Below are 19,612 nucleotides of genomic sequence, written 5' to 3'. Positions count from 1 at the left end.
CTATACAGGGGTAGGGTGGTGCAAGGGTTGATTTGATCACAGAGTCCACTGACCTTGTCCAGTACACTGTAGATGATTGCTGAGTCTGACTTGGATCAGGTTGAAGTTCACGGTCGCTGACAATGCTGGGACAAACTTCGCAGCAAAGCAGGAATCTACTCTCATACACGCCGCCAATGCCATCGGTGATATCGGCGCTTCACTGCTGGATACTAGTTCTGAAGAATCATCTTCCTCGTCATCATCATCATCAACTCTGGATCCAATGACGGAAAGTAACATTATTTGTTTTAAGTATTTTGCCATTTTTGTCATATCTGAAGCTTATAACTTTCCAAATTGGTACCATTCACAGATACACTAATAAACAGCCGAGATAGGACCATTAACACCTATTTACACTGTCATTTGTATTTGCTACCAATTTTCAAGACATTCTTGCATTGAATAAAATACAGCTACATTATGTAGAATATTTGGGACGTGATGACTTCTTGAATATTTCCATCTTCTCATAAATTTTCATTAAATTGAATCATTTTGTCATGTCAAATGATCCTGTGACATGTTCGCTACAAAGTTCAATCATCTCCTTATTAACCTTCAGGAAAAATTTCATTTCTCATTTTTCAAGCCATTATTGATATTACGATCCGTTTTTTATCATTTTAACAGAATCATCACAAAATAGTCACAATTATAAAATATGGCGCCTAATCAATATTTTTTCTTTACCTTCTAAAAATTTCCATCGTATGCTTTACCCTGTTCCGTTGTGCCACTTACCCATCATCCTCTTGGTACCGGTTCCCAGCATTCAACACCACCCTCCACACATGAGCAGCAACGATCTGATTGGCTGTTGAAGACTCCTTCACATCTGGCAGATCCACCTCATAGGAGTAGCTTTCAGAGATGTAGAGATCTCGATACACCATGAAAGACTTCTTCAGGTTGTCCCAGTATTCCAGGGTGCAAGGTATCTTGGGAAGGTACAACAATATTAAATCATTAGAGTTTATTGAATATGAAATCTTCATGGAAAAATATGACAACAGAAAATATGCGCTGTTTATATGTATAGCAAGAAGAGTGTGACTATGAGAGTACATTTGAATGCCCTTCTTCATTATCAGATTTATCTAATGGGATATTTACTCATTTGATAAAAGTCTAATTGAGAACAAATGGTTGACAAAAGTGTTTACAAACACTTCACACCTCCACTGCTGCAAGAACCAGGGATTGGAAAGGGTGCCTTTAAAGCTCAATTCGCTGTAACTTTTAATGTATTTTCCATTAAATTTCTGTTCTGTTTGTAAGACAAAGTTGCTTAGCGTTCAACTTGCCAACATTTCTATTGTTTGAGTTGAAGAAATCAACCATGCTGGAAGTTCAAAAACAACTTTTTTTTTCACATTTATTACAATATATGCCATTTCAACATGTTAGTAAGGCACTCTTTGCTCTGCAATACATGATGTATTCATACATCTGTGTGGTCATGGCAGTATTATGTAAGTTGGCATCAGCAGAATAGTTACCCCATGACATCCATCGTCTGGACAGTTCCATTCTACAAGTTGGGGCTAGTGTTAGTGGATAAAATAACGATTTGGTGACTATCCTGGAACGTTAGAGTTACCTGTTTTGTATCTTCACCAGATTTCCTGACATCAGTGCCCACCGAGGTAGTGAAGGGTACAGGGTTGACAGCTACGTATGTCAAGACCCTGGGTTCATCGTAACACCACGTCATAGTCCCGTAGCTGTCCGGAGCACTGCTACAGAAGACAATCTCATTGGGTTTGGGCTGAAGATTCAGACCATCTATGGATAGAACATAACATCAAATGGTTTAGAAGAATATGCTAGTGATTAGTCACTGTCTCTGTTTGATTGCGGGAAACAACACGGATTTTGCATGGTTTGAGGGCTCTCTGCTTTTTAACCCTCTCACCACCATGGTTTGGTCCGAACCCATTGTTATCAATGGTGGTTGTGGAACTGTTTACAGGGAATTAGGGGTGAACAGGTAAAACAGCATTTATCCCAACTGCCACTAGAGTATACCAATTTGAGCAGAAATTGAACTTCAACCTGGCTGGATGGTTTTGAAACACAGATGAAAGTAATGAAACTGTCATAAAATGACTAAACCTTCCCTTCTTTTGAAAGATACTCTTGTCATGGCGTAAACAGGATTTCACAGACATGCCACATGATGCATTTATCTTTGGCAAGAATTGCTAAAATTTATACCTTTATCTTTTTCAAAAGTCTCTTTGAATTTGATTTATTTATTCATTTACTTGACGAGTCGAGACGCACAGGGTCTGACACAGACTCAGACATAATTACAAAACACATAATAAATATAACACGTAACAGACAGAACAATGTAAGAGTTAGCTATAAAAACAAACGTATTTAAAATCAAAAGTTTGTAAAAGACACTGAGGCAGGCAATATTTGCATGCATGCCAATATACGCTGCCATAGTCCAATTATAAAAAGTTTGCTCTATTATAATGATTTTGCAGGTAGTACTTTGAATAGAGGCAGTGTCCTTAGCCGTCTAATGGGTGCATGAAATGGTCATTGATATATGAGACAGGAACAAGAAAATCTTACAAAATAAAGATTTGCTCCGATATTTTGATCATATCATGTTTGGGATTCTCACCTTTATCATTGATGTACTGAAATGTACCGACTCTAAGATCATCTGTCGTCACAAGGATTTCATCTTTCACTGGCATTGTCTCCAAAATTGAACTTTTCAAGTTGATTTCCTGGCCACTGGGTCTTCTGTGTGTCTTGTCCTTCTTCTGATCAAATATGTAAAAACATTTTGTTACTTCTTGACCAAGATTCATTTATGTACATTCATTGCACTGATGTATGTTATGTTACTGGCAGCTTAGCATGTAAATGTAGGTAATTGTGTATTTCCATTTCAGAATGACTTTACCTGTGCACCTTCTTATAACAAACATGACATGACTCACGAAAATTGTCTTTGACTCAAAATGTGTACTGTATTGACTTGGGGGAATTCCATGGAAAACATGACTGGCTCATGGAGTTAGGAGATCGGAACATTTTTCACCACCATGGCTTGGACTGATAATATTGGTATCCTGGTGGTTTTTTAGACCTGTTGACAGGGCACTGAACACACTGGCATACTAGTGTTCACAAGTCAGAAATTGTGTAGAATATTGAAATGAATCTAAAAGTGGTCTGAATAATTTGCAAGTATTGTAGCGACCAAATCAACTCAGATAGGATTGAATGAACTTGGATAGGATTATGTCGGTGGTTATATGATTTTCTAGCGTACCTGTTTACTTCCCACCCCATAAACAGATCTACCTGCACACGATTCTAGTACACTGATGAGGGAGGTTGTTCTATGATAGTATTCACTTCACACAATGAAATACCATGTTCATTACCTGTAACTTTTGACATACTTTCCATTGCATTTATCTTGTCCGTAGAATAACGTTTCAGATTCATTTTGAAATGCCTGATGTTCAACTTGCAATGTGATGTAAAAAGTTACTGTTGACAACTGAATTCAATTGCAGTCTAGAATAGCGCTGTTCACGGTTACAGGTCTGTTACTAAATATAGCTGTACGCGCGCGACATCGGACACGCAGCTTGAAATGCGGACAAATTTTATCAATGTTGCATGCGTGGCTGTTTTTGCAGCTTGTACTCTGAGTCGTGAATATGTTTTTTAGTATTCACTGTTACACTAGCAGTCGCCCACTGAGATGTATTTTCGTCGTTCTTGCATGCGTAATTTTCAAAAGCGTAATCTAAAAATGCGGACAAATATTTATTTTTGCATATTAATGAGAGAACAGTGACGTAAACTGTGAACAGCCCTATTCATTTGTCAACAATACTTACATTGCGCTCTGTCAAATTGCATGGTGTGGACAAGCTTAACCCTTTGAGTGCTGTAATTTTTCCAACCAAAATTTTAGTGCAACATTTCACGAATTTTTATTAATTTTCAGTCATTTTTTTTTACCAAATAAACATTACATATTGTTTGCTACAGTTTTTTATCAAAATTTTGCAAAAAATCTGAAAAAATTGAATTGGGTATACTTATTATATAAAGGTTACAGAAATTAACTTTGGTGCTCAAAGGGTTAATATTTTGTACTTCAACATACTATTGGGAGAAGAATAAGAAATAATTCTACAACAAACTGTAAAGAAAGTAGTATCAGAAGTTACAGCTTCTGTCCTTGAACTTACATGCATCATTCTCTCAGTATCTTTCAAATGATTCTTGACATGTTCTGCCATCAACTCCAAGCAGTTCAAGTGTCCCTGTCCAAGATGTAACTGTATCAAACCACACTCAATGTTCATGCTGATCTGTGGGAGGTCTGGTAACTGACCGGTGCCGCTGTGGTTACACCAATCAGCATTTGCCACAATCACCGTGGTAACTGGGCCAAAGAGAGGCCGTGTCTTGTGTTCCAGGGATGTCTTCACCATGGCATCTTTCAAAGTCAGTGCCATGTACACTTCTCTGATCAGACCTGCAACGAGAGAATCTCACTGATTTCTACAGCCTTGATTGACCCTTCAATGTCTAGGCATTGTTACCCTTTCACCACTGTGGTTTGGCCCAAACCAATTGTTATCAAAGGCGATTGTGGACCTGTTTACAGGGAACTGGGGTGAGCACAGACAATGTCCTGACAAATAAATTGGTAAGATATCTGCTGTAATGTTTTCATATTTGAAGACAAAAACAACAGTTCTTTACAACTGATTACTAACATGTTACCATACAAAGGGTTTGGATTATCTGTATGTATGTATATATCACATGTCGCATGACAATAATCATATTAAGAGAGCAATAAGAATCTTACAACTACATGTACTAGTGTATATGTACATACATGTATGTATTATATGTAAATCAATGAAAGACTTTTGGAAGATTGACATCATTATATCCTTAAAGCTCCAGTAGCTGTGACTTTTATGCTTTTTCAATAATTTTTTACCTGTCTATGAAATAAAGGTTTCTGTCCTTTTCCCAAAATTTTGTTGAAGTGCTCAGTGTTAAAATTGTCAAAACTGCCTGTAAGTGCGTCACGTCGAATGTTATTGTTGATGATTGATTTTTGGTCCAGACTAAAATTCATTTGTCGATATTGTGCACTGTGTTGGTAAGGCCGAAACTTTTGTATTTCAACAAACTTCAGGGACATGGAGAACAAAACTATTGAAAATCTTGCACTAAAAATTTAGTTATCGTCCCTTCAAGTACTGACATTAGAAGAAGTACTGCTGATGTACTGCTGATCGATCAGTGAAACTGTCTTACCATTGGGTCTCGTCCTGACTTCCATATCACTGGCAATGCCACCCAGGGAGAACGTCACATGAGGTAATGAGGGGTCAGGGACTGTGGCGGCAACAATCACAAATTCACACATGCGGAAAGAAACTTTGTCTAAGTGGGTCAGCACCATTGCAACAGTGTTCATAGAATCCGTTGGTCTGGGGCTATCGTTTGTACTTCCTTTTCCTTTAGTGGAGCTGATTTCAATTGCATCACCTGCACTCGGCATTGGAATAATAATTGGAAACACTCCTGGATGGGAGGACTCCTCCACTCCCACTGTTGACTGTGGTGGTGCTACATCTGCTGGTTCTCCAGTTGCATTCTGTGAGGGTGCCATATCGCAACCTTCTTCACTGGTGGACTGTGAGGGCGCCATATCAATGAACCCACTGCTTCCATTACTTGATATTTCTCCTTTCTCTGGAGGTCTTTCTTTCATTGGTGATAACTTGGCTTTGACTTCTGTTACTTTTGGAGGTGACAACTCCTTGATGAATTCCATCACTTCCTGCAATTTGGTGATGCTCAAATTCAACTTCAGGGGTCTTCCAATGTTCAGTTTAATGTCAGCTGTTGGATATCAAGAATCAAAAGTTTTTCTTCAAATTATACATTAACAACTTGAGAGCACTGTTATCTGTCACTCCAAAATATACTACTTGTTTCTGGTCCTTGACATTCAGCAAAAGTGATGCGGAGATGCGGTTGTCTTTCTCTTTTTTTATTTCTAACAATGCTGGTTTGGCACCATTGATTCAACAGCTATTGTCTTTTATCACTTAATGCATAATACTTCCACTTTATTTTTAGCATTTTTGGACATGCAAACAGGGATATCAAGGATAGCTGTCCTGATGAGTACACCCCCAAAAAAGCCATGACGCTCAGGTTCTGAAACGTGAAATGAGCGCAATGACGGAAAAACGATTTTTTTGTGCCTAATAAACCAACAGTAATGACAATGCCATAAAATCCTACAGAACAGACTAACATGATACTCTACAAACTCAACAGCAGTTCATCCAAAACCCAATTAACAGTCATAATCAATAATCGTTCCTTTAGCGGTTACACACTAACGCTCCATGTTTGCTCTGAATGATGTTGCATTTTCTTAACAAGCTCCTCTAGCATGTATGGTCAAAGTAAAACCTGGTGTTTCATAACCTCGAACCATTAGATCTGCTCACAAAATAAGACACATACCATACTATGTAGTAGCATCCCAAACTATGAAGTAGCTTTTGATATGAAATATTCATAAATTAACAAAAGTATGTGTCATGCATAACTTGGACATTTGAATTTGTTTGATTTTGTGGAAAATATTTATTTGTAGATAGATTACCTGGTTTGAACATGAAATCTCTGATGGTGAGAGTGTAGAGGGACGGTAGGATCCCTGTCTTTGCATCTGGTTCACCATGGCATGTTTCCAACCAATCCATGCCATAGTCTGTGGGTTCTGGAAGCACTTTGGTGATATCTGTCACCAGAGAAAAACACGGAACACGGTATGTTTATGAATGACTATGTAGTTCATACCACTTCACAATACCTTGGGATATATGGACCGGCTCATGTTTGGCATTATAATTACATACCATGCCGAGTCATTCATATTTGCCAAATGTCTATTGACAACAAGAAAAATACTGGTTGCAGAATTTATTGTCCACGAACGAAATGTACTCTGAAAACATTTTGTTTGATATTGTTATGATAACGGAAGATGTGCAATTACAAGTCTAGATCACGATTCCTTCATGTCTTTTGTTACCCTGCCTCTCCTTCGTTTCCCACAAACCAGTAGCATGTATTAAGAAGTATCATATTGATAAACATAAAACTTTTACCAGAAAGTGTCAGAAAAGAAATGAGAAATGTACATTTCTGAAATCATTTAATACCCTCAGAAAGTAGTTTTTTTTCAAATTCAGAATTATTAATCACTCATCATATTTAAGGCAATAATGACATTCTGTGCTGCAATCATTACATGCAATACTTCTTGATATTTACGGAAGTGTCTTCAGCAAAAACTCACCTTTGTTTTCATAATTGGCAGATCTCCCTTTGACAGTGATGTCATAACAGGACATCTCAACCCTCTGTTGTTGTGTCTCCATGGATACAATAGTATGGGGCTGCATGAACACTGTGTACAGAAACGGATTTAACACCTGCCCACAATCATCCCCACTTGAACTTGTCCTTTCTCTCCGAGGGTTTTCCCCTGGAATTGGAGATCTTGTCCTCGGAATATGAACCCTAGTGTTAGGGGTCACTGAGAGTTTCAAGTCAGGTGGCCTGCTTGCCTTAACACCCTCATCACCACTTACTTTCTTCATCCTCGCCTCGCTTGGTGGGCTACCATCATGCTTTGCATCACTTCCCATATCCTCCACAGAGTACAACATAACTGATAATTTCCCAGCAGTCAGCAGTACGTCAAACGGTGTGAAGGCAACAGACCTGTTACTGCGAGGTCTCTCGTGGACTGTCGCCATCTGTGGTACCAGCTGTTTACCCCGCCTATTGCTATTTACAGGCATTCGCAACACAGTTGAACTCTCACTGCCCAGACCGCTGTCTTCAACCTGGGACAGTCTTCCCTCCTCACTCACCCTACTTCTTGTCTCCTGTCCTGTATCACTCCTTGCTGTTTGCTCTTGTTTGGTTGATTTCATCAGCGTTCCAACGTTCGTCTTGAGGACTGCCTGAGCCAGATGGACCTGATCCGTGCTGAGGTAAACCTCCATGTCACTTGTCAGGTTCACTTCCAAGGAATGTCCGCATACTGTGATAGTCTGTGTGCAGATAAACAATACCAGCAAGAATATCAGAAATGCACCAGTAAACTTAAAGAGTTATGTGAAATACCAGTCTTTCAGTGCAAAGATTTTCAGTTTGTCTTGTGCATGGGTTTTCATCAACATAACCAACTGGACCATTCCAGACACAGGAATGTTCCCATCTCATAGCTTACCATTTGTGGCGATCTTACTTTGATACATTTGTGAACACTACACTGGTACTCAACATTTCCCTGTGTGAGTCCAACTTTGCCATAAAACACAATACGCTTCAGGCAAAATTCAACTGTTAAAAGACTATGGGCAGCAGGGAGCCCTCTGTTGGCATTTTTGAACTCTTGGAGTTAATTTAGGAATTTCTGTGCACCAACCCTGTACAAGTACATATAATACGTAAAATGTCCTCGCATCGAAGAAATAATTGTTCAGTCAGTGACATGTCAGTTTAGCTTAGACAACACACTGCAAGTTTACCCCTGGTACAAAATATTAACCTGTTCACCCCCAGTTCCCTGTAAACAGGTCCACAATCATCATTGATGACAATAGGTTTGGGCCAAACCATGGTGGTGAAAGGGTAAATAATCAGAGGACTACGTATGTGTGCAATGCACAGGATTTGTGAAATTGTCAGAAAAAAAAATGTGAAACATAGCCTGATAGCTAATGCATATCGGCATATTTGTTTGCAAAATGTCACAAAATCGAAGATCAAAATTGTAAATTTTCCATCATGGCGGGAAACATCAACGTCTTTTCACTAAATTGAAGACGTTTCCTATATTTGACTGAAAAAGTTACCAATGAGCTGCCACTTGTGCAGAACATATTGGTGAACCTTCAAAGAGAACCAGTAGCTCCTAATGATATTTCTTGAAGTATATTGAAAGAACAACAAGTGCGCTGGGTAGTTCACCTGTAACCAGTGGTTGACATTTTGGAAATGAAAGGCTGATCAAGTATCGGTTACAAGTTCCTTACCTCTGTACTACTGCCATCTGGAGTTGGTTTGTCACAGACAACAGCGGGGGCAACGACAGTTCGGATATCAAAACCCAGAACTATTGGCCTTAGATGAATTCCTTGAGGACTCTTCCTGCAATCAAAGACAGGCCATGTTTATAAAGTACAGCATTTGTTGGGTTTCTGTATACTGTATTAGAGTCTGACTTTATGGCAAGACTGAAGGATACAGTACTAGAGCTAATAGCAGTAGTACAATTAAACATATATTTCACCATGAAAAGCACCCCTAGGCAAGTACTGATTTTCTCCATAAGGAGCATGTTGCAAAGTGTTCTTCAGGCGTGCCAAGGTTCATTCACACAGTGTATTCTCACTAGATTGCTTGAATCAAATATAACTCAACAAGATAACACGCATTTTGCAACTGCTGGCCTGAAGAGTGAATCTACAAAGATACACATGAGCCAATTGAAAGACACCTCACAGACAGCAATTTGCATTATCTCTTTATCCGTATATTTTATGATCCATATTTTCTAGCATTTTGGCATTTGCAGTTCACCCAGCATCATTTGCCAAAACATTCAAATTGAAGATTTACTTTTTGAAGGACTGTATATAGATATTGCTTTGTACTATTATAGTTGCCTTGGAGTCTAACTATAGCATGTCCATAGTTGTGATTCTGAGTGTACTTGCTCAGATATAACATCCAAACTGTTCATAGTTGTAAACATCACAAATATTCCTAGTTGTAAACATTTAAACTATCCATGTAAATGCACAAGCTCAAATCTAGGACACATTCAAACTTTTTATAATTGTTAACGTATTGGCTCAAATCTAAGAAACGTCAAAACCTTTCATAGATATAAATGCACCAACTCATATCTGCATATAGAATCTGACGTAAACAGCTCAAATCTTAACAACACCTAACCTTACCTAGCCACAGCTGTGTTCCATTCCAATGCAGGATTCTGTCCCATTGTCAACTCATCCACAAGAGATCCATGTGTCACAAAACCTTTACCTCGTTCACTGCTGATCAGTTCCTCCCATGATACTGTGCAAAGGCTCAACCCACTCACATCCAACTGGTACTGCCTATCTTCCACCTCGGAGCCAGGCTGCTGCAGGATCCCAGCATGCACTGCATGCCTGTAGATGTCCTTCTTCAGGACCAGCCTGGACAGCGGGTTATCAGCATGTGGTGTGATGTTGATGGCATTCACTTGCACTAAGAAAGTATCAAAGTTGCATTTTGGTTCAGGTTTGGATTTCCCACACGGAACAAACAGCCGGAATTCACACATGTTCAAATAAAGAAGGGGCAAATTCCTGGAAGACGTCAGCTCTGCAGTCTTCTTCTTCCTTGGTTTAAGCTTCTTGCTGACACTTGATTCACTCTGCAGAGTGCCGATTGTGACCTCTGCTCTCTGACCTTTGATACTTTGACCTTTGCTAACCTCCTCACCCTGCCCTCCAAGTTCGCTATGTTTTTCAATGGCAAAGACGTGCATCACAGCACTGATTACAGGGCACCACAACACCACATCATACGGCTGCATATTGAGACAGATTTCATTAACACAGTTCCTTGGCTTGGTCCTCAGAGCTCGCCCACTCTCTGATTTTGCTCCGAACATTTTCTGGCGCACGCTCTTTGCCAGGGCCCTCGTGAACGTCACCGAGAGAAATCCCGTACTGTCCTGTGACTTGAGCGGTGTTGTTGCAAAGGGACTCTTGAACAGACCAGTTTGTTCGGTGTCCACTGTTGGTTGCTTAATTACTCCAGTGTTGGTGCTGATTTTCTCGGTGCACGAGAGAATTATTCCATTGAATATACCTGCTTGCCAGCCACTTTGACCACTGAAAATGGAAAATGGTAAAGCTTTGCTTGATGGAAAATGATGGAAATAGAAAAATACTGATATTAACAACTGATTTCAACTTGAAAGCTAATTTTGTGCAAACACTGACGGCCTTACCTTCTATTGTAGTGGTTCACATTGACTGCTCCGACCTTACACTTGACTTTGGAATAAATGTCTTGTACATCGATAGAGGTGCTCAGATCTTCTAGCTCAGAAGTGACTTTTATTTCTGTAAGAGAATTATGTTGAGATTATCATAATAAATGGCATTTTTGGCTGTGAGTAAATATCATTTCTGAATTACTTATAATAATTGCAGATAACCGGTGGAATAAAATCATAACATACAGTGCTCACCTAACATGTGTTACATGTTGCACATTATATCAAAATATTGCATATAGCTTAATTACCTCTTTTTTGATTTTCAGGATCCGTTCCATAGAGATTCACTGACAGCTTAGGCACCGTCCATTGTAACCATAGTGACACCTTGGTTACAGGCTGACCGGAGTTTCCACCTGCATCCTCTTCCAAAGACTCAGTTTGCAGGCCTGTAGACGTCCCAGTCTCTCCTGTGGAGAAACCTGTACCAGCAGCAGGGTCAGCTTCTACAGCACTGGAAGAGGTTGCACTCTGGGTAGTCTTGCGTTTGCCCTTGGCAGTTGTCTTGGCAATGTCTGGCTTTGGAACGGTGCTTGCATTGGTTGGGGGCTCTGTCTTCTGTTTCCAAGTCAATGCTTTTATTGTAGAAAGTGCGATTGTGGCTAGCTCGTGTAGCAAGTTTACCTAGATCACAGAAAATGGAAATTTGATGTTGTTCAACTGGATATAAAAACAGTCCGTATTTGTAAATGGTATCAAAATCAAACAAGAATGACAAAAGTGAATAAGGTCTGAAACTTTAGGTACTGGAGGTCAACTTTAGGAACAGGCTTAGCAGAGGAATGTTTCAACACAGTCCTTCATGGTTTGCCAATATGTATCAGTTCATGAACAATGACAGGAAATGACTCAAGGTCAGTGGAGTAGCCTGTTTCAGTCAATGCCACCACTCTACATATAATAGGTACACTGCATACAAATAGGTTGAAGATTACAGAATCTCCAACTCAGATGTGTGGGCTGTTTCAGTTAATGCCACCACTCCCGCACATTTGCAGGATTTCCCCTTTTTCTTACCTCATTTGCATATTTTTGACACTGACATGTTCATTTGTACAACGTCACATCTCAACCCCTTGGTCTACCTATACACCAAATACTGGGATGGTAGGTGGGGTGGTTTGGGAGCTTTTGCGCGTGATGGACATACATACATACATACATACATACATACATACATACAGATGCCACCGACTCACCATATAAGCTCTTTTTGGTATTTATATACATACCAAATATGAGCTAAAAATACTAATTGAAGGTATTGAACTTGAAGATTTGTTATACCTGTTTGTTGGAACAGTTCAGTACCACAGCTTGCATGTCAGCGTGAACACACAGACCAAGTGACGTTTTACCACTGGAGGGAGAGCTGCCAACAGTGCTAACAGCCACAGTTGAGGTCACTGCCATTGGTTTAACCAGGTAGTACACCCTCTGGGAGTCCAGCAGTGTGTAGCAGCTGAAGTTTGTGAAGCTGGTGGACCAAGGCAGCTTGTCTCCAACTGTCAATAATACATTGATATTCAAAGAGGAACAGGATAAGTAGACTTGAAATACAAGTGTCATTAATTATTATCAACGGAGTTGATACCAGAATTGAGACCATACAAAATGCATGAACGCCATTTCAGTAAACAGCACCCTCCCTCCCCCATTAGAAGAAGGGAGGAAAAGAGGGTATATGTTCACAAATACTTATAATAATAATATTGGGTTCTTATATAGCGCACATATCCACAAGTACATGTGCTCAAGGCGCTTTACAATTATTATTACCCCTGGTCATCGGACCTAATTTGATACCACTCAACTTCCTGGGGAGCAACTAAAGCTCACATGTGCAGCCAATAAGCGCAGCAGAGCTAAACACACACATTGCAACCACTGTCCTACCAGGTACCCATCACTCCTGGGTGGGGAGAAGCAATGAGGAATAAAGTGCCTTGCCCAAGGACACAACACCATAGCCATGCCGGGGCTCGAACTCACCATCCTTTGATCGTGAGTCCACTGCTCTAGCCACTGGCCCATGATGCCTCCTTAAACTAAGGATATAATAATTACAGCACACATCTCATTTATTTCAAAATATCAATGCTGCCTGCTGTTGTTTCTCAGTTTAACCTTTTTCATTCCTTTACAGAATATACATGTCGAATTTTCTTATTGAAAAGAAAAGTGCTTGGCCAATGAATGATGAATAAAGAAAATAGCAGTCAATTGAAATTGAAGATTTACAAAACCAGCAAACACAATAATTTTGCTAGACTAGCAAACAAAACACAGTTCAATCACATAGAACAGAGAAGGATATAAATATTGCATGAATCACCAAGATCACTAGCAATAGAAAATCTGTAAAGTGATCGTGGTATGAATAAAAATTTCTATTATAATAAAACGAAACAAGCTCAAGTCAGCGGACAATGACATAAAGAAAGCGTAGGCCATTCTTAATCTTTGTACCGTAAGGGGCGACGTCAAAAGATCGATGTTTGAAAAAAAACTTAATTGCTTAAGTTTGGGGGTGGGGGGGTTTGGCCAAATTAATTTCTGTGCAGTCAAAAACGATTTAACGTCTTTTTGGCAAATTTTACGATTTCAAGGCTGTTTTTTGTACGCTAAAACCGATCCAGTCACCCGTATTTTTGTTACTTTATAATGGTTTTCAATTTTTATTTAATTCATTGGTACATTGGTACGTCGTTTGAAAGAATTAGTACAGGGAATGAGTCCGCAATATTTTTCAATTTTAGGTCAGTTAAGTTAGAAGGGGGGTGGGGGGGTCTGAGGCTAAACTTAAGCAATTAAGTTAGATTTATTATATTGAACTTTTGATGTTGCCCCTAAGTAAGTAGTTTATGAATACAGGAGTGACTAAGGTTGTTCCCTGTGACTTGCCTGTTTCTACGGGCACATCCATTCTATCCAGGGGGATCTCTTGCAGTGGTGACATGGCCTTGTGTCCGGCACTGACGACTTTCATTGTTGGAAGACAAACAACAACTGTCCGGGGTAGGTTGGTGTCCGGACTCTGCATGGCAGCCTGGAATGCCTGGGGGATGTTGTGCCGGTGGATTTCCGTGTTGAAATGCATGTGTGTGGATGGAAGATAGATGCTGCAACATTGGATTTCAACCTGTCAATTAAACACAAATTTGGTTTTGAAAATTTACGGAAAATTGAACAAATTTTGCTGTGTCAGTATTATGATTCAATACAGCTCCACACAAACAATGATTTCACATTTTATTTTTGTCTCAGCTTTTGTTCCATGTTATTGTTATTGAGTCAGGCCCTTTGAGTGCTGTGATTTTTCCGACCAAAATTTTTGTGCAACAGTTTACCAATTTTTATGAAATTTTCCACAATTATTTTGATAATTTTGGACCAAATGGACATAACTTTTCACTGGCTGTAGTTTTTGATAAAAAATTTACGGAACTGAAAAAAATTGTCTGCACTATTTTTTATAAAGGCGAAAAATATTGACTTTGGCACTCAAGGGATTAACAGTATCACCAGAAAGAAATACTGTTTCTGTGATGACCATAGTTATCTGTTGTTTACTTGTAAGTCAGCAAACAAACAGGTACTTTATCATGTATCAACATCTAGATATATCAACAGCTAGATACACACTTCTTATATACTCTGATTTCATAAAATATCCCATGAAATTATTACCTGTACTGAGAGTAGCTTGACGACAGTCCACAAATCAACAACACTCTCTGTCATGTTTAGTTTCTTGTCTGTCTTTCCATCCTGCGTTGTTTCAGATGACGGAGACTGTATCGGTTGTGACAAGGAATGGCTTTCTGATTGCTTGGCCAGTCTCAAACTACCGGAGTGGGAGGAACCTGTTTGATAGACAAAAATAAAATACTCAATTTCCGAGATAAATGCGCTCATTTACACACAACATATTTGTGAGCATTGTTTGAATATGCAAATAGACTTAATTACTACTGGAGAATATTCATAAGCCTTGTATCATGCACTATCTGACAGATCACAGAAAAAAAGAATTTCAATTTTGTAACCTAAAAATACCAAACTATTTCATATTATATGCTTTATTTGAGGTGTCTTATCAGAACACAAATGTATAAATGCTACATTACACACAAGATTATCTCAGGTAAAAGCAATATTTACTTTATACAATATTTACAAATGCTTCTGATGACACCTTTATAAACCTAAGATCAAGAAAACGGGGGAAAATTCCAAACTTGTATCTGACTTGGAAAATTCAAGCAAGTTCAGAGTATGTAGGTTTAGGTGTTATCCAGTGTGTAGTAGACAGGTTTCATGGTGATTGGGAAATTTGCATACCCTGTGATGAAGTGTGCATCTGTTCCTGCGATTTGGATCCCGCTGTTGTCACTGTCGTCAAGGTAACACAGCTGTCCTGTTTGGTGATCAGTGGAGGTGTCTTCTCACGTGGTTGGTATGTTAACCAGGTGTACAAAATTGGATCCAAACAGAGGGATGTACCTTTGATATCCACTAGAGAAACACCACATGCTGATAAACCAAAGAAAATTGAATCATTTGTGATATTATAATTTTAAATCAATGTGAAAAAATGAAAGAGTAGTTCAAAGGCAAAAGCAGTCTTGGCCCAAGACTCTATGAAAGCAAAGCAAAGCATCATGATTGATATTATCATTGGCTAACATTCCGGTCAAATCCCCTTACCGACCTTCATTTTTAGCTGCATATTGTGATTGGGAATCGGACTGGTTCAGTCAATTTTTAAAGAGAAAAGCCAGTCTTTTGCACAAATCTTGAGCAACAAACTTCAATCAAAAGAGTAAATGGCAAGACTGATGAAACGGCTACATTATTACTACCGTAAAATTCCCAATTGAAGCCGCGGCTTGTATTAGAAACATTTTTGAGGGACCCCTGGGATCACGCACTGAAGTCCCGGTGCGGCTTCAATTACGTACATTTCCTGTGTTTCGATATTTTTCTCAATGCTCACCAAGCATTGCAGGGGCAATCACCATTGTTATGCAAATTAGTACCAATGAATTCTGCGTGAATAAATTACCCGCATAAAAAGCCCCTACCCTAGTGTAACTCCAATATAGAAACGTTAGGAGAGTGTATTTGGTCGTTAAACTTGGTAAAATTCCTTTTAGATAATAAGGAAACTATTAAAAGATGTTAAAACAATGGGAAACTGGAGTTCCCTTGACAGCATCGTAAGGAAAATGACACGTTTTTCCAGTACTTTCTTGATTCTCTGACCCTGCTGACCCCCGTCCCCTAAATAGAATAGTCTCACTAAGGTCGGCCATGTTGACCAGCATGCATGATGTCTTTGTTTCAAGTTTAGGGGTTTTTGGACGCTGAAATTTCACAAAAAATGTCACTGCTGTATTCGGAGATTGTACAATCAATTTCTTTGGACGTGTACGGTTGATTTTGAAAGCGATAGAAGATCAAATGGTGTTGAAAAAAAATCGTGCATAAAATTAGCATAAATTAAGCGTCCATGGCAGACGGGTCCCCTTGATTTACAGCTGTCTTGTGTTGCCGAACCGGTGGCTCATACTCGGATAGTGCAATAAAGGCAAGTGAATGACCTTTGGTAACTTTACTGGCATGTTTTTGTGAACTGTTTTGTGGTCAAATTTTATTTTCTCATGATCAAAAACGGAACGTGTACAAGCTTATATGCACCCACCATGGTCATTCAGTACAGTATAGGCAGTTCATTATGTCAATATGATGCAGGTGGTGTTGTTGTACGTCAGGCATCGGTAAGGGTACGTGGGTATTGAATGAAAACTACGTATTTGAAACATGGTATCTCAATCTCTCAACTATTTTAACTTGTACACAAACACCGTTGCTTCAAAATTGTTGCATCAGGTAATTGACTATGGCGGTGTTTACCACACTGACAAAAACTTCGGCCGTGTTCAAACCTAGACACAAACGTGCCGATACATGGGGCATTGTTTGTACTTTTGTTACTATCAATGACAAAATGCACAATGGTAGTAGTGTTAAAAAGGAACTTTTTATTGGGTATTTTTTCTGTAAGAAAGACACCTGTCAATCATTAGCACAAGTCAATGACGTGAGGCAACCAGCCAGCTGGTGTGAATTTCAGCATGCATTGTTTCATGATGGGCTCAGAGAAGGGGTGCGGCTTCTATAATGGTACAATTCAAAAACCCAAAATGGGCAAACAATGAGCCAAGACAATGTTTCAAAGTCAGGGTGCGGCTTCAATTAGAGGTGCGGCCTCAATTGGGAATTTTACGGTATTATTTTTTCCCCCTTCTTACAGACATCAAAAATTTTGATAAAGCCTGGGTGGGTTTTCACATCACTCACCGTTGATATCATCTCTATCCCTTGGTATCTGTGCAGTGAAAGTGATGAGATCATTGCTGTAGTCTTGGTGACCGGAATCTGACACTGTAGCTGGTTTAACTTTGTAATAGTCTGTTGAGTGAACTCCAGTTGTGTCCACAGGACCATAGAACAAGGGAGTTGTGCTAGCTTTGCCAGACTCTGTCGAAAGAAAACCAACGTAAATATTCAATTAAGGTAGTATGCGCCTCAAAAGTGAAAGACTTAAACTTTTGCTCAAAATTTCCTCAATGAAACTTGCAGCCATACTCTTACCAAATAAAAAATAAAAAATCAGGCATCACTATGCAAAGTTTGGTACTAGAGAAACAAATTTCCGACATTTACCGATATTTGAAATTCAAAATGGCTGTCATCCCAGTGCTAACTCTATTAGGAAAAATAAAATTTTCGATTTTCCGAAAACTAAGACGGTGAAACAATGTCTTACTCAGAGAGCTTTAAAATGAACCCCCACAAAGGTAGATCAGAAAAGAACTCTAAAAGTTTGAGAGCCTGAATATTTATCCATGTGATGTACTGACCAGTCAACCATACATGTGTAGTGTCTATGGGTTAATAAACTATTTGACTCACCTAGTGAGTGTATTGCAACCATGACAGAGCCCACTGTGCCAGATGAAGCTTGGACCATTGAATTCGCAGAGTATTTCACTTCAAGGTTGTTCATTACACAGTCCAACACTGGCTGACCACACAGAAAGGACTTGGCTGTCAATGAAAAAGAAGAAAAAGTGAGATACATGCATCATTAAGTCATATATCATAATATTTCAGTCAAATATTGAATCAGTACAGCCAGAAAAAATTCTACTGTGCTCTCCATACCTTTGTGCAAATCCTATAATTCAATACATGTGTGGCAGACATACCAGCTGTTGGTAAAATTGATGTGATCCTAGGATACAGAATAACATACCAGGGTCAGAAAATCTCAGCAAATATTGTCAAGCTATATGCCATTGATACTCATGATGTGTCTCCATATAAGTGACATAACTGCAGAATGCTGGTCCCAAGCTAACTGCAGTTCAATTCAACATCATCCCAAGTAGAATGGTTGTGTTTATTCACCATAAAAGACTCCTCAGACAAGCCATAATTTCTACCATAAGGAGAAAGTGGCCCAGTTTTCTTAAGTTGTGCCAAATGAATAAATGAACAACAAAAGTAGATTATTTGGATGATCATAGCACCGGAATTTATTCCAATATATTTTGATATCAAACCAGTTGCAAGTGATAATATTAGCATGGATCACATCACCATAAGAAATCATACAAAATAAAATAAAAAATAAACAAATAAATAAAATGAAGGCAACACTTATAACCTAGAGCAATGATAACTGGGGCATTACCTGATGGCTTGAAAATATCTTCCATCAGAGTGTTTGTCAACAGCTGGCTGGGATCTGGCGCCCTCTGTAGCCAGCTTTGGTGTATCGCCTGCAGCAGGGACAACTGTGCTCTGGTGGCATTGACACCCAGGTGTGGAATTTCCACCAAGCTTTCAGACTTCACCAAGGCTGGGTTTGTCCTGTTGTCAAATAGATTATTAAAATCCCAGATGAAAGAGGAAATGCGTTTTTTTTTCTTGTCAAGTGGATTGACTGAGTCTTTAGAAGTAGCAAGATAATTGGATACTTTACTTACCAATACATTGGTAGCTTGATATTTTTCATGTAGACAGCTGCACTGCATGATGGGAGTATATTGAGAACTACTGGAGAGTCTACAGCTGGGTCAATGGTTGTCAAGGCAACCTGACATCCAAACACCTGAGAAGTAAATACAGAAGAGATGAAGTAATTTTCGAACTGTTAAATCAGTGGTCAAAAATATTTACCATTATTTCACCAGAAATGGTGACTTTGTTCTCAGTGAGATGTGTCCTCAACAAAGAATACCGGTACATGTCAAAATAGCATAGTTGCATCATTCCCAACTGCCAGTAAGGTACAGACGTGAGGTCAAACTTGAGTGTGTC

General features: G+C 39.2%; 1 protein-coding gene and 1 long non-coding RNA gene across 2 annotated transcripts in view; one reads left to right on the top strand and one right to left on the bottom strand.

The window, feature by feature from the left end:
* LOC139115917 (uncharacterized) overlaps window positions 1–19,612 on the top strand; it is a 214,437-nt gene that overhangs the window by 123,051 nt on the left and 71,774 nt on the right. The window lies entirely within an intron of this gene.
* The window catches only part of LOC139116570 (intermembrane lipid transfer protein VPS13B-like), a 49,919-nt gene that overhangs the window by 19,613 nt on the left and 10,694 nt on the right, over window positions 1–19,612 (bottom strand). Inside the window, exons 10-29 of the mRNA XM_070679165.1 lie at window positions 19,279–19,403; window positions 18,984–19,162; window positions 18,200–18,334; window positions 17,585–17,764; window positions 15,563–15,754; window positions 14,909–15,084; window positions 14,123–14,360; window positions 12,506–12,723; window positions 11,467–11,842; window positions 11,168–11,282; window positions 10,122–11,048; window positions 9,192–9,306; window positions 7,442–8,204; window positions 6,743–6,880; window positions 5,374–5,964; window positions 4,284–4,573; window positions 2,687–2,831; window positions 1,646–1,830; window positions 787–983; window positions 54–256 (exon numbers count right to left, since the gene is read on the bottom strand). Of these exons, the coding sequence (XP_070535266.1) occupies window positions 54–256; window positions 787–983; window positions 1,646–1,830; window positions 2,687–2,831; window positions 4,284–4,573; window positions 5,374–5,964; window positions 6,743–6,880; window positions 7,442–8,204; window positions 9,192–9,306; window positions 10,122–11,048; window positions 11,168–11,282; window positions 11,467–11,842; window positions 12,506–12,723; window positions 14,123–14,360; window positions 14,909–15,084; window positions 15,563–15,754; window positions 17,585–17,764; window positions 18,200–18,334; window positions 18,984–19,162; window positions 19,279–19,403 (5,488 nt within the window). The remainder of the gene's footprint in view (window positions 1–53; window positions 257–786; window positions 984–1,645; window positions 1,831–2,686; window positions 2,832–4,283; window positions 4,574–5,373; window positions 5,965–6,742; window positions 6,881–7,441; window positions 8,205–9,191; window positions 9,307–10,121; window positions 11,049–11,167; window positions 11,283–11,466; window positions 11,843–12,505; window positions 12,724–14,122; window positions 14,361–14,908; window positions 15,085–15,562; window positions 15,755–17,584; window positions 17,765–18,199; window positions 18,335–18,983; window positions 19,163–19,278; window positions 19,404–19,612) is intronic.

The sequence above is a fragment of the Ptychodera flava genome, chromosome 17, assembly GCF_041260155.1.
Source record: "Ptychodera flava strain L36383 chromosome 17, AS_Pfla_20210202, whole genome shotgun sequence".
NCBI classification, from domain to species: domain Eukaryota; kingdom Metazoa; phylum Hemichordata; class Enteropneusta; family Ptychoderidae; genus Ptychodera; species Ptychodera flava.
The sequence above is the reverse complement of the archived record's forward strand: the minus strand, read 5'-3'. Positions and strand labels throughout refer to the sequence as shown.